This window comes from Bombus bifarius, unplaced genomic scaffold (assembly GCF_011952205.1).
Source record: "Bombus bifarius isolate JDL3187 unplaced genomic scaffold, Bbif_JDL3187 scf7180000010271, whole genome shotgun sequence".
NCBI classification, from domain to species: Eukaryota; Metazoa; Arthropoda; class Insecta; order Hymenoptera; family Apidae; genus Bombus; species Bombus bifarius.
The window spans coordinates 4,130,582-4,146,050 of NW_022885586.1; the positions used below are offsets into that span (position 1 = coordinate 4,130,582).

General features: G+C 38.9%; 2 protein-coding genes across 3 annotated transcripts; both read right to left on the reverse strand.

Annotated features, from left to right (window-relative positions):
- Positions 1 to 1,641: 1,641 nt before the first annotated feature.
- LOC117216397 (lysozyme) lies at positions 1,642 to 3,770 on the reverse strand. Its single transcript, XM_033463079.1, has one exon. The coding sequence runs from the start codon at positions 3,303 to 3,305 to the stop codon at positions 2,838 to 2,840; it is 468 nt and encodes a 155-aa protein (XP_033318970.1). The 5' UTR covers positions 3,306 to 3,770; the 3' UTR covers positions 1,642 to 2,837.
- Positions 3,771 to 4,360: 590 nt separating this feature from the next.
- LOC117216393 (chondroitin sulfate synthase 1) lies at positions 4,361 to 15,374 on the reverse strand. 2 transcript variants are annotated; one of them, XM_033463073.1, is made up of 7 exons: positions 15,039 to 15,374; positions 11,762 to 11,856; positions 10,359 to 11,349; positions 8,095 to 8,235; positions 7,839 to 8,019; positions 6,429 to 6,785; positions 4,361 to 6,312 (listed from the first exon to the last, which is right to left on the reverse strand). In XM_033463073.1, exons 3-7 carry the CDS (start codon positions 11,175 to 11,177, stop codon positions 5,351 to 5,353), a joined length of 2,460 nt encoding a protein of 819 aa, XP_033318964.1. In that variant the 5' UTR covers positions 11,178 to 11,349; positions 11,762 to 11,856; positions 15,039 to 15,374; the 3' UTR covers positions 4,361 to 5,350. The 2 variants fall into 2 exon arrangements, with proteins under 2 accessions (XP_033318964.1, XP_033318965.1); XM_033463074.1 differs by lacking the exon at positions 15,039 to 15,374 and adding an exon at positions 14,429 to 14,812.
- Positions 15,375 to 15,469: the final 95 nt, after the last annotated feature.

Below are 15,469 nucleotides of genomic sequence, written 5' to 3' on the forward strand. Positions count from 1 at the left end.
ACACCGGTATCCCAATCGTCGACATCCTGACAGACGTGTTATTCAAAAAGTAGAACGAACCCTCGGCGAATATGGTTCTTTTGAAAAACTTAGACGACATGGTGGTCGTCGACGACGCGTTAGTGTAAATGTTGAAGAGCAAATACTAAAGGACGTTTTGGAACATCCTGACATAAGTGCAAGAAACCTTTCTTTGCGGTATAATCTTAATTGCTTCACGATTCTTCGAATTCTACACGAAAACAACTTACATGCTTATCATATCACCAGAGTACAAGGACTCATGCCTCATAATAAGATTTCGCGAAAGGCATTTTGTCATTGGTTGCTTCAACAGCATGCCAACGATGCAGAATTGCTGTTAAAAATTTTATGAACCGATGAAGCGAAATTTACAAGGGACGGCATGTTCAATGTTCATAACATGCATAATTGGCAAAATGAGAATCCTCACTCTATTCTTGAAACACATTTTCAAGTAAGATGGAACGTAAACGTCTGGGCTGGCATAATCGGACATCTAATTATTGGGCCATATTTTTTCGAAGGAAATGTAACGTCAGCAGCATATTTCGATTTCTTACAAAACAAACTACCGGAATTATTAGAAGATGTACCGCTGAGAACTAGAGGAAGTTTAATTTTTCAACAAGACGATGCACCGCCACATTTTAGTCGTCATGTGAGAGATTTTTTAAACCAACATTACCAAGGCTGGATTGGTCGTGCTGGAACAGTAGCTTGGCCACCACGCTCTCCTGACTTAACGCCGCTTGACTTTTATTTATGGAGCCATATTAAATCAATTGTCTATTCTGAAAAAATCGCAAATTGCGAGCAATTGAAAGAAAAGATTATTGTAACCTTTCATACTTTAAAACAATCAAATATGTTAGAAAGTGTTCATAGAAATTTAATTAGAAGAGCAGAAGTATGTGTTCGGCAGAATGGGCATCATTTTCAGCAATTTTTGTAATAATGAACTTTATGATTACTTCATATTATTTCATTATGTATTCCTAATTTTCCGTTTCTGTTACGAGACAACGATCTACAGTGAGATCCGTTATAACGAGACGCGATAAAGTGCACGCGTACCGAGCGAAAATTCAAAGTCGATTTTCTCGAAAACAAAGCCTCAAACGAAAAATTTTTATTCTATATTTTTGACTTCTTTTTTCGCGTAGAATCAGCCTCTTTCCGCTTGTATCACCAATTACCAACCACCCTGTATACATACGAAAATAACGTAATTAATTTATACATACGAATCGAACGTTTAATATCCTTTTCGTTAAATAAATTAACCTTCTGCATGTCTCTATTTCATTAAATTAAATCTGACGTTTGGTGAGCATTGTCTGTCTGTTTTGTGATCACCACGATATTTCTATTAGGACAGAACAGCGACTCTTAAGTTGTATTCACTTAGCAGTACTTGTTCGAATCCACTTAATACAATGTTTACTAAATGTTTGATAAATTCCAAGCAACAATAATTATTCTTCCTCCTGAGGCGACTAAACGCGTCACAACATTCGCAGAATTAACGAATCGTTTTCCTGTAATTAGAAAATTATCCAAACAATTAAGCATTGATAGATGCTTAATCTACTCCATAACAGAGACGCACAAAACAAATTTAATTTACGATTATAGACACGTATATTTCTTCATCCACCATAAATTCACAGATACACATATCAAAGCAGATACATAGATGTATAATTTCTTCGCTGTTATCAGTGAAATGTGCACTATATTGATAACCGCTTAGAAGTATCCAGGCATTTGATTTGATTGAAAAATCTCGAACAAATCGAACTTAAACGATTCTAATATTTATAACCACCATATCTATCTTGAACCGATTAAATTGATTTTCGAAAGATAGTATAATAAAATTTACATCGTGGTTGTCAAACCTTATAGAATTATTTTATTGTTTCTTAAACTCATCTTCGGATGATAATCTCCACTTGCTTCCTTAATCTTGAAATTATAAAACAGATTAAGAGGAGTGTTCTAAATCGATAGACAAAGTCCTTGCCCCTCCTGCATAATCGAACTATTATATTAAGTTTACAAGTCACAAGTGACAATACAATATTACCAAACATCCGCTTTTGATAACAACGAGTTTAATGATAAGCTGAATGATATCTTGCCCGACAGTTTTATAGATTATAGGTCGTTCGATTCTTCTTTCTGATGAAAAATTAGAAAATCCTTAAGAAAAGTCTACGGCATACAACTTGTGATTTGTCAATTTGCAAAATGCTATTCGTTGATAAATTATTGTGCAGGAGAGCCCTGAAGCTAACATACCTACCGTTACTTAAAAGGCAAATTTATGTAGCAGTATATATTCCAACAATAAGTAGTAAAATATATTATTGTTGTTTCTCAATAGGCAATTCAAATTTATAGCTTGGCGATGCCATAAAAATGTAGCGAGCAATGTTCCTAAATTCCAGTTCATCGTTAATTTATACATTTTGCCAAAAATCTAGAGTAACATATCGTTATTCTAAATCAATCAAACTGTCCACATACTTATAAGCACCAATATACGTCGCACTAGAGTGACCTGTGATCCCATTCACAAATCACGACTTGCAGTTATTATAAAACTTCATCGTTCTATATGGTATACACAATCGGTCGCGATGAATGGTGGTGCTGATAGTAACAACAGCCTTACGTCAGACAGACTATACATGATATATGTTTATAGCAACCAACACCTAATAGTTCATGAACCCCAGTGACGCGATACTATGACAATCGTTTTATCACAGTACATACTGATTCAAAAAAAAAAAAAAAGTATTCAATCATACTGTCACGCGTCGTCGTCGTCGACGTCGTTTGCAGTTTCCAATATTAGGCAGAGGTTTGTTCTTGCATTTCTTCATCCAGCCATCCCACGCCTTGAATCCTTCCATACTTTGAATCTTTTTGGCGCACTCGATGTCATCTGTGATATCGTCATTGGCGAAATCCTCGCAACGTTTGTTACAAATGCCTCCGCTGTGTCCTCTGGAACACCATTTGGCGCTATTTATCTGAAAGATTCCATAACTGTAGCTGGAGGCAGTCTTCGGACCAGTGATCAATTGTGTGTTCAATCCACTTTCGCTCTCCATCAAGCAGACCCAATTGCTGATTAAGCTTCTTTGGACTTTAGCTCGTTGAAGCTCCTGCACGGCTTCACACTGTGTCAAAATCCTTCCTTCCACCTGGCTGTCTATCAGAACAGCCAGAAGGGACAGGATCAAGCAGAGCTTCGTCTTTCGCTTCATTTGTCTGACGATTGTTATCGATCAGATCGAAGGGTGAACCGATAGCCAGTAGACTGTTCGATGTAACACTACTTCGACGAGAATTCACGCTTAAATATCAGACCACTTGTTTCACCGCTTGTGCCGCGCTGCGACGAATGATATGAGACGACCCTGAGCTTGAGCGATAAATTGTAATTTCCTAAGCCCCGCGCGGCCGGAAAGAATGTCTGGCGACCGGTGTCTTTGTTCTTCTTTCTACGATTCTACTTTGGCGTCACTCGTCGTAGACAGGTTGTTTCGTTAATCTTACGATTGATTCGATGTTCTTTTCCGTACACGTTTCTTTCATTTTATTTTATTTCTTAATGATAATCGTATCTCCCTTTTTAATTGATTTATATCGTACGAAGTTCTTAATTGATATTACGCAGAATTGATAAGAATATGTACACGCTTTGCCAACAAATAAACAACTTTAAGATCGCAATGTTGTGTGTGGTATTCTTTAAATACTTTATTACTTGCAGCTGTTTATGTGGATGTTCATGCAAATATGTGTTTCTACGAACGCGATTAAATAGATGGATTCTTCACACATATATAATTTTATTTGATATTAGAAATATTATGAACTATTAATATAATGAACTCCTCTCATTAAATATCCTCTATTTTGATATTTCGCATACTGCTTAAATATTTGTAGAATTCAACTGCATATACGTACGTACATCTTTTAGGGATTTGAAGTGAATCTATTGGAAGGATTGCTGAGGAACTACCTAAAATGGGTGTATAGTTAGAATGATCAGAAACGGGAGATGTTGAGGAAAGATTCACGGGATATCGGTTAATTGGAAGGTTTCGTTCTTTAAAGGGACCTTGAGTGAAGCCTTATAAGCTGTAGACACTTTCTAATGGAGAAAAATATAGATAATATCGGAAACGATTGCCTCGATGGATGTAAATATAAAATCGAATTGACAGGAGAAAAAAAATCTAGTACCTTCAAGATGTAATTGAAGAGCGATAGGAAATTTTTTTATCGAGGTACAACGATTAACGCAACACGATTATTTAATAGATAAATTTTATTTGCAATCCGATGAAGCAAGTCCAGTATCTTAACCACTTGCATAAATGATTATGCAAGTTGCAAAACTTGTATTGCTAGACATTCTTTTATAGCCGATCGTGATTAAGGTAAAAATAAAATAAAATAGGCAGTATTTAAATTGTTCACGAATAAAAATCTATACAGAAGGCACAATAATATCACATGTACTTACAACATTCGTTCAAGGGTAATGTTACGCTGTATTCTTAAAGAGTATTGGCATCTTAAATCGTCTTAAGTTACTTATTCACAAAATTATTTCTGTTTATACGAAACTAGCGGAGATTTCTATAATAGATTCTTCATTCTTTTTATATCATAAAAGAAACAAATTTGTTATAATACGATGTGGTATTAATTTACTCTTATGGTCGAAATGAATAGTATTCGGTACGCGTTACACACTAATAGCAACCGAAAGCGATATATCACGTTCGTAACGCAAACAACATGGAAATTTGTATTAATTAATAGCTAATATGCAAAATATGTATTAATATCGATTATCGTAAAGTTTTGCTCTTTGATATTTCTTAATACTCTGCATATCAATGGCGATTTCTATATGTAACGTATACGAAAATATGATAATCAACCTACACATACGAATAGAACATTTAATACCTTTTCATTACATAAATATTTTCATTAAATTATTTTCATTAAATTAAATTTGAAGTTTAGAATCTGTTTTATCGATGCAGCGAGCAAGTCACAGTTGCAAACGTGACCATTATGGTAGTCCAATTAGGACAAAGACTTTGGTGAATTCGCGAACAATTATTAATTATCATTCGGTGCGAACTTCGATGTAAGATTCGTTGTCACACCCCGTATTTACAAAATGTCCTATCTACGAAACATTCTGGCACCATTATGGTTGCAAACATAATTTCTACCTTAACAACCGAGATACAGTAGATATCTTCAGCCTTTAGAAAGTCGTTCAACCCGCTGCACGCGTCAAGTTCTCTCTTCTGGCTTTGGCAAATTGCAGTATCTCCGGATTTTCGTAGATCATTTTAGCCAGAGTCTCTATCCCAGCGATTGTGTCAGTCTTGGTTCCCATGCACATGGACCACTGTGTCTCTGAAAGATCCTTGCTGCACTCAACGTCATGATAAATGTGAATCAAATCCTTGTCAGCCGCCCTAAATATCTTAATATTGGATTTCACCACTTTCTCGTAGAAATCCACGTCCTCTTTGCCCCATCCTTGGATAGACAAATTGAAACCACCCACGCTTTTGTAATCCTGTTTGTACAAGGAGACGATACCGAATCCAAACTGCCTCCAATATCCCGATATTTCGTTTATGGCGAACGTATCTTGTTTTCTGTTACCTTTGTAAACGACCTTTGGATCATACTGACTGAACACCACCGGGAAATATATTTGTCTACCTAGAAGGCTGTTTGCGCGAATTCTGTAGAGAGCCGACTCGGTAAATACGATATCGACGTCAACGAAGAACATCAAATCGTCGTCCTTCAATCTTGACACACCGAAATTCAGAGCTTTGGCTCGAGAAAATGTACCAGAGACAGGAATTATATCGATGCTGATGCTACGATACTTGTATTTTAATTGTTCTATCAAGTCTATCGTTCGATTGAACGAATCTTCTGTTTCGCGACGATACAGAATAACTAAAAGTGCCGTTTTTTCTCCGCTCGTCAAACAGACCTCTTCGTAGTTTTGTAGGAACCTTCGGAAAACCTCGTACCTTCCGGATAAAGGTAGGATGAAGTGAATAATCTTGCTCTTGACTGGATCCTCTTCCTCGAAGTTGAAATTCAGGTTTAGAAATCCACCGCGGAATATGTTTTGCAGAGATTTCTCGTTTTGCTGACTTCTTCGCGTCTCGTCGACTTCCTCACCGTTCACGGTCTCTCGTATTTCTAGGCCTGTGAGCAAAAAACCAACGCATCTTTCGAATCGCCGTTTCCTATTCGTCTCGCATTTTACTACGTCGCTATTTACGAAACGGTGGAAAATCTGTCAAATGAGATATGAAGGATACCTGTGAAGTGTTGGTGAAGGTACACGTGCCTCCTAACGGGCAACGTAACCTTTCTGCCTCTGTACTTTCGGTACACCAAAAGAAGATCCAATATAGTGTCAGCGCCGTAAGAATCCACTCGCCTGTATCCGTATAGAGTTGACCTTTCCTCGACGACTCGGCCACGCTGCCGTGAACAGGCATTTATAGAGGCCATTACTTCCCTCGTGATGTCCTCCAGACCTTCCTTTATGTCACTGTGAATTCTTCTCCTGGGATTGGAATCGCCTAAACTGTACTCGGATCTTGACAAAAAATCCCAAGGAATTACTTCGTCGCTACTTGTCGGTTTAAACGAACGAAGTCCTGCTGGAACACCTGGTTAAAACAGAAAAAAGAGGATTTTTATTAACACATTCTTATCTTGTGAGAAATTTACACCTCCGCTTGAAAATTCGAGTACATTATATTTCCTTGAAAACTAGGAAATGTTACGTATTTATTAAGAGATTACTTAGCTTGATATTTTATATAACAACGAAAGTACGAAGTATTAACATATTTTTAATTTTATTATAAAATTGATGCGACTTAAGGTCTGTAATTTACATTAAATACTTAAATTTTATTAATGACAAAAGATATCCATGGACTTTATATGAACAGATACAACATGTTACTACTATCCCTCTCGTTTGAACAACACTGTATTATAAAATTTTGTTAATCAATTAAACGATAAATGTATTTGTTTTCAGTGAAACTGCTCCCAATTTTAATGCATTAAGATCGAAAGAATCTTACTTACAAGAAGATCGAAAGAAATGTATTTTATTTTTATTATCAACATCGTCGATAGCTGACAGGAAATTATTTTTTCACACAGCCCGAAGAATATTTGGTCATGAAAGACTTACATAGATGCATAGAACTGATTCGTACAAGATACGATAATTATGTATACGATGGAAAAGTATGACTCTCTGGTTCCATTAGCGTATTGAAAATTTTATTAGCATGATACGAACGCGGATGTAAAGCGGGAGCAGTTGGTGAGTGCTTGCTCGCGTATTAGACGTGAATACGTCTGTAAGTGCAGAAAATGGAAATGAATAGAATCGTTGAAAATGATCGAAGTGCTGATCGTTTCGTCTGATGGGCTCAAACGAATCGTGTCGTAGCTCGTTTCTGCAACGCCACGTCTGTCCGACGATCAATTCGCACGGGCTAATCGGCCTAAATGGTTCTATTAATAACGCACATCCAGGGAAACGCGATTGTTCTTCAAATGAACGATTCGAAACCCGTAAAATATTTCCGAGCACGGAAACCTTCTTGCGACATCGAATTTATCTTAACGACGTCGCTTAACCGCCCACGTTCCTCGTGGAAATTTTACGACCTCGGAATTCCTGGGAAATATTCATTTACCTAATATTTCTGTGTCATCGGGATATTCTTTCGAGTAGCGATTAACTGGAAATAGTGGAACACCATCGGCTATTTCGAAATTCTTGAGATTTTCCACGCTAATTCCTAACTGTTTCGCCATCGTGTAAATATCCCTGTGAAGATTGAGTCTCTCCTGTTGCAAATCTTGAATCTGTAGCCCCTAAAACGGAAATAGAGAAGGTTTTGCAACTTGCAGAGGAAACTAGCAAGTAATATTACGCCAGTCGATACCAACCCTCATGTAATTGTGCAACCTGTACATGTGAGGTGGACTTTTAACAGGATGCAAAGTAATAGCACGGTGAACTTCTTTTTTCTTCAAGTTTCCGGTGAACGCCTGTGCTCCACTACTGTTGTGATATAGAATGGACTGCATCTGTAACAACGAAAGCATCGAGTATCGTTAGCTGCAATTGCCATTAAAGGGACAGAAATAAATGACAACCGTCGTCGTTTGTTTTGTTACATAGTCTATAATTTAGTATCGCGATAATTATTTTTATATTGCAAACGATATTTCAAAATTGAAATTACTATCTCTTTGATCATTTTTCTGTCGATGAAATTTATTGATTTTTAGACAATAAAGATTTGGAGATTCCTTGGTAAATATTATTGAGACGAATTTTTATAATTCGAAGTAAAAGCAGGCTTGACGTATACAATTTTTATTGATTTAATGTCTGATGATAAATATTATCAGCAACATGAAACTGCATCTTACCGAGACTGCAGAGCAAGTGTTAATCAAGCTGCGAGACTGGGTGTGGTGGTGTCTTATTACAGGGTATTATTCTAGTATTACATCGCTCAAGTTAACTCGTCCATGTTCTAGTATTGTCTGTTTTCAGTGTTCCTTTGAGTAATTTGCAAATTATGTTATTGAAAATATGAATTTGCTAATCATCTTAGGATGTTTCGAAGAAGAAATGAAATTTGAGCTTCATCTGCAAATACATTTCATATGGACCAATCTGGTGATTGAAATGTCGAAAAAGATGTCATTTGTTATCTTATTACTTGATATTTAAATCGTAGTGCTGTTATTGCAAGCTTAATACGTGGAGCAATCAATCGATTGACAGGGGAAACGCGTGAAAACGTTAAAACAAACACTTCGTACTTATTGCATGTAGTATGAATAGCTATTAAGTGTTTCGACCTTACGACGAACGTCAAGACGGGAACATACAGTAGGTTAGCAGGCTACGATTTGTTCGAATCTAACGACTAACATCCTCATCTCTGTATTTTGCGTCCCGAATGAGTTATTCCATTATTTCAATCCACGTCTCCCCATAAGTCAATATTTCCAGGCATTTACATTTTCCAAGAAGAGAATGTTGGATTTAGGAGTTAAATGTGTTCCCCGATAAAAATGTCTAACATGTATATTTCTTTTTTCTTTTCTTTTTTTACCTATTCAAATTTTGTATTTAAACAAGAAGAGACAAAGAAGGGAAAATAAAGAAGGATCTATCTTTTCTCTTCTTTCTTTCATATTGGAAGTTCCTCGATCTAGCGTGACCGCTTTTCCTAACACGATATAAAACGGTAGAAAAAGAATTATTTTATCGAACCATGATTCTGTCGATGTGGTCGTCAGCAGATGCAGCGTGACATAATAATTCGCATTGCAACATCGTGCAACCATGAACGTAACCGTGCAGTTCGATTAAATTATTGCAAGGAGTGCGATAAGAGATTCAAGCGCTGCGTGCTGCAAATTGTTACTTAAGCACCTCGACCTAATGTTGAGTGTCAAGATGGAGGAGAATGACTCGATCTGGCCACTGGGTTACCAGGGTACTATTCGCTTGTACTTAACGACTAACATCCTCATCTGTACATTGTACCTTCCGAGTTAACTCAATGATAGCGTACCCTGTATATGATGCAGATGCGTAGCTTATGTATTTAAACCGATAATACGTATCGTGTGGGCCCTGTTTAGACCGTGCGAAAATTCTATTACATCCTACTAAACAACAGTTATTAAACTGCTTCTAGAAATAATCAATTATCAACGACAGAGGACATGAATTTTTTCAAGGGTTTCAAAGAAATTGAGAATTCTTGGGGAAATGACCGTTACCTCAAGCAAGATTCCATTAACGTCCAGCCTATTATCAAGGTATATCTAAGTACGTATTACGTTCTGTGGGATAGCACGTTGTTTTAATGAACCGTGAGCCTGTGTCGATCAACAAATTACACGTGATACGTACGTCCCCAGTAACTATGTTGTATCAGGAGAGAGTAGTAAACTGAACGACCGAAAATAGATTTAATAGTTATATGACCGACGATGAGATTCATAAAGTGGTCGAACGAAGCGGAGGAACATTGCATAGAAGGAGTGAACTACGAAAATAAACTTTACGACAATCATTTTGCGCGGAACTTACGCGACAATTAAGCGATAGAAGGAAAAAGAAAAAGAAAGAACGCCAACAACTTGTCGCGAGCGAGCAAAAGTTTGGAAAGAAAGAAAATTACCTCGTAACTCCAGGTACAAGGTATACCGGCGTACTTCTGCACGCACCTTCCCAATTCGACGTCTTCATGCGTAGTGTACAAATGTCTCAGACAATACTTGATGTGCGGCACGATCCTCCTTAAGGTCTCCCTGGACAAAATAACACCTGGCCCACCCATACAAAAGTTCTCGTCGTACTCCAACGATAGCAGACCGAATTCCTCGGAGTTGCCTCTGCCTGCTTGGCCAATGTACATGGCCCTCTTGGAGTTGACGGATCGTAGCAATTTCTCCAGACGATCCGTTCTCACGTAGACGTCGTCGTCAGCTCTGAGGAACCACTCGAAACGATCCCCATAATTGTTCCACATGTATTGTAGCATCATAAATGATTTCTTCTGCGGTGGATAAGTGTCGTCGACCCGTGGCAAAGGTACCAAAGGTAGGTCTGGACAATTACCTGGGACGACGGAGTTTTCGGACGAAAAGAAGACAATTTTGCCTGGAAGCTCTTTACCCCAAGTCTCGTAAACCGCTTTAGCTCTCGAGTCTAGATATTTGCCAGCAGTCATTACGCCCACGAAGACCAAGCTGGTCGACGAACTGTTTATCTGTTCATCGTCGTCCAATTTGGGAACGTTTCGTGCCGACGATCTGATCAACATTCGTGGTCCAGGCATCGAAGACGAGTAAACATTTAATCGCTGGTGATGGCTCGACGAGAGTATCTTGTAGCTTTGAATGAGAAAACCTAGGACAAGGCCCAGTATCAGGCCTAGAATGGCACTGGCCAATCCACGCCGTTTACGCATCACTGGGTGAAACGTCACCTCTTCCATTGATACTCTTCCGGGGTGCCTGGACCTCCGGCTAGGTTCATCGTCATCTTTCTAACCGTCGCGATCCTCTTCTTTAATGATTTCAATGTGCTAATTAGCGTAATTGCTGGGAATTCCTCGTACGATCCCATTGCTCCTCTTTCTCGACACTGAGCGCGAGTTCTGCTCAGACCTGTTGGACAACCGTTCATAATTCTTCTTTAGAATCTGATCCACGACGGTTTGGCATTTAAAATCCAGTGAACAAATATCGCTTTGTAATCGTCAGAAAAAACAGAAGTCGAAAGAGAAACGAAGACACCCCTTTGAATTGGCAATTCGGTTCGTTAAAAGGCATTCACTGGACTTTGGCTCACGTTTGTTTGCCATTTAAAGAACAAACTTTGCCTGTGTATTTTTCACCGCACCCGGCGAGACTACAAAAGCGTTCGTTGTTTAACTAGCCATTTATTTTTACGTTAACCTCGCGGCTGATGAGTCCACCGAAATCTATAATCTTTGTCAACGATATGGTATCTTTAAATATGACGTAATCAACTGGTCTCTCCGTTCACAGTTACCACAAGTAAACCACGACTACTTACGTTCAACATGTTCTACCACCTCGATTCCTTCCACTGCATTTCTCCGAATTCCATGGTGCAGCAGTTTTCAACGCGAATCGGTCGTTCATGTTAATCTGAAAGATACGCAAAACACTGTTGCTAGATACAGAGCAAACAATACGCGGATAAAATAAAGATTACTACGGTCAATATATTAATACGGCCAATCGAGGTCGCACACGTGCTAAATAATACTTGGACTGGAACCTTCGAATCGGCAATTAATGACTGATCTTCTTCCATCGCGGTTACTCTTTGACACATTAAATATTTCGTAATTGTCCGGTCGTAAATTCCGATAGATTGATACGATAATTCGTATTCATTCGTCGTTCGAACGCCTATGGTCTGAGACAATTTATAGTCGACGACGGCCGATCAAGATGTCCCTTGATAATATTCATTGTAATAAACTCGATCGTAACCTTTCGATAAAGATGATCAGACATCTGTTGTACTTGAAGATTATTTCTCGAATAGGGGTCAGGAGTTTAACGATTCCGTTTTCGTACAATTTCCTGCAACGTCGTAAGAACGGTGATAAGAAAATGAACAGACCTGGCACTGTGTGAGTCCGAACAGCCGCAGGATACAGAATATAATAGCGTCTAGAAATGAGAACCTGGCGCCGTTAGAAGAAATTGTCGATCAATTAACCCGCTAGTTCAGTCACTGTTTTAGCAAATATGGAAGAATTTCCTATATCGTCAAGTTAGTCTGTGACTCGAATTCTTCACATATATTTTTTAATTTCTTTAGAAGTACCGTTAAATATTTTTTCCGCGTGTTTCAAATTACATACGTGGAGATCGTAAGCATCCTACTTAAGCGTGTCGCGATGTTCATCTCAGTAATGGATAATGCGAGAAACGACCACGTTTGTTGAGTCGTCTCCTAAATGGTTAGTGGAGATTTATTCCCTAAATCGGCGTAGACAAAGAATCGTCCCTTGAGGAAACCGGTTCCAGGCACGATCCTGCATATCTGAATGCGGGCAGTCATTGAATTTCGATGCATGACGTCCTTTTGTTCGCGCGGAGCTAACGAGAAAAAACGTATGTAGTACATTGCCGATTCGAAACTTGATTATTTGGGTCAAGATATATTTTAATTATACATTTGCGAATAAATTAATGTGCGATTATTTCGTTCTTCATAATCGTAAATAATATATTACCACCAATGATTGAATCGCCTTTCCAAAGTCCGTACGCGATAATAAAACAGAATTTTGATTCCGAATCTTTTGATCACGCTGATCAACTCCACAGATTGAAATAGAGAGAGAGAGAGAGAGGTAAGAACCAGAGATACTATTTCCTAAAAATCATCTTGAAATTTCTGATTATTTATGTCATCTCCTTGTAATAAGTAGAGTCATTTAAAAAAGTCCCCCGTTTTTTTAAGGCATTGAATATTAGTTCTGCACCTGGTTCATAAATTGAAAACTACACGAACAGTGGAATTAATTAGTTTGTCTTTCGACAGACTAATTCGATTGTAAGAGACGAATCTAAATGTTCACGAGATACTCATAGGATAGTGGGATTTAATCAAGAAGAAAGTACTTTCGCGTTAACTGTAAATTAATTATTCGTTAAATGAAAGGTCGCTGATGGTCATCGTCGATTGTTCCCAATGGTTATTCGCACACCCGTGTTTCCGTTCTCACAATCTTCTCGCGTTTATTCTCACCAGGAACTAAGAAGAAACAAATTCCCGTTAAAATCCGTGATTAATGTAAATTGTCTCGATTTGTACAAAAATATCCGATAGCAAGTGACACATAAATTCAATATTCGTTCGTGATATTTTAATCTTATCGCTTTCAAGGAAAGATTGTTCGGAATAATAACAGTTTGAAGATAATTTTGAAGTATCGGTGCGAAAAAATCGTTGCGATTACATTTGTTACATTTTTTTTCTACGAATCTATAATCTCACGGAGAAACGGGGAAAGGAAAATTTCTAGAAAAATTCAGCTTGATACCGTTAGAAGTTTCCGAGAAACGATACGCGAGGGTCGTGAAAGGTGTTGACAATCGTGATTACACGGTCGAATCGGTGAATCCACGAAATCCCGGTGTTCATCCCGTTAAAGGATGCGATTCGAAGTGACGTGCACGAACGAGGACGAACGAAAGGCGGGAGAACCGGTTTAAGCCGAAAGTCAGCTCCAGATCTCCTCTAGTTCCTACGGTAGAATACGACTTCTAGTTCTATATAGGGGAGATAAGGATGAACTAGCGCGGATGAGTCGCTTGGAACAAGAATCTCCACAGTCATCAATACCATAAAAGAAAATGTCAATGCACTTTCATCTCCTTTATCTTCGACGCGAAGAAAATCTAATTTGAAGTTGATGCAGCAGAATACGATTATTTTTATTAGACGATGCAGGATGAACAATTCAAAGATTACCGAATGAAAAATTGTCATGAAATTCTATTCCGTTTAACGAACGTTCGTTAAAGAACGAGGAAATCCCCATGTTAATTTTAATCGCCTCTGCATGATAGATTTGCATACATTTCTTGGTCAGTCAGAACAAAGTGGTCGGCTGAGTAAAAACACGTTGCGATCAATGATTCTCGTGACCGCCGACGTTCATGAACTTCGGGACGATGGTATTTTCGAAAGACTGACCTGACCCATCCATTAAAAGCTGTTACTGGAACGAGGCCTCCGCTAATTGTTCCCACAGACATCGAGCCGCGTTCAAGACACAGAATCACCGGAGCAACAAAGACACGTTAGACGACTAGGTTCAACGTGATCGTGACTCGAATCGAAGACAATCTGAGCCTGTCCGATCAACCGGTGGAAGTCTCCAAGAGTCATCGACTTTTCGAGTCCGAGAGCACGATAATAACGAAAGGAACGATTCTAGTTCACGGCTGAACAATCTCGTTAAACGACAACTCGATCTTCTAAACAAATATCCTTTGTCCTCCTGGCATCGTAATTTGTTAAACGCGGAAGCACTTACGTAAGTCAGCCGGCAAATGAAATTTCAAATTTCATCCGGGAATTAAAATTTCACCTTCGGTTAAATATTTCTCTCCGTCCGCCGACGAGACTTTCTCACGATCACTATTTCACCGAAAAAACTTGGATTGTTCTACACTATATCTTCTTCGACATTTCACCATTCAATTTACCAATGGTGTTCGCGTATTGCTATTAAGAGAAGTAACAAGCAAATCACTGATCATCGCTCGCGGATACATGTATCTTGTCTCCCGAGGCAACTTACTCTTCTTCGTGCTGGTCGTCTACCCGGCTGATGGGATTCACGTTGAGCGTGTACACGTGGGTCTATCTGACGCCGAAAAAAGCCATGTTACGGCCTCGCAGCATCCGCCACGGCATGACAGAAACCGTAACCCGTAAGATGACGACAGAAACGTGGAAAGGCCCACGGAATACACCGCACTGGCACCGACCGCGGTCGTGTTGCGAGCAGGATGTCGGAGCAGCGACTGAACGAGACGAGCTGCCTAGTAGCAGTCAGACAGTCGGGCAAGCAGTTGTCGGGCAACAAGCAGTCAAGCTAGAACCAGCCTGATCGGCTTGCCGGGGTATACTAAAGCTTTTCAAGCGACGAGGCAGAAACTTTTCGTTCAGATACGATGGAAATGAGTCGATACGCAGGCTTCACTCTCTGCTCCTGACCTCGGCTACTTT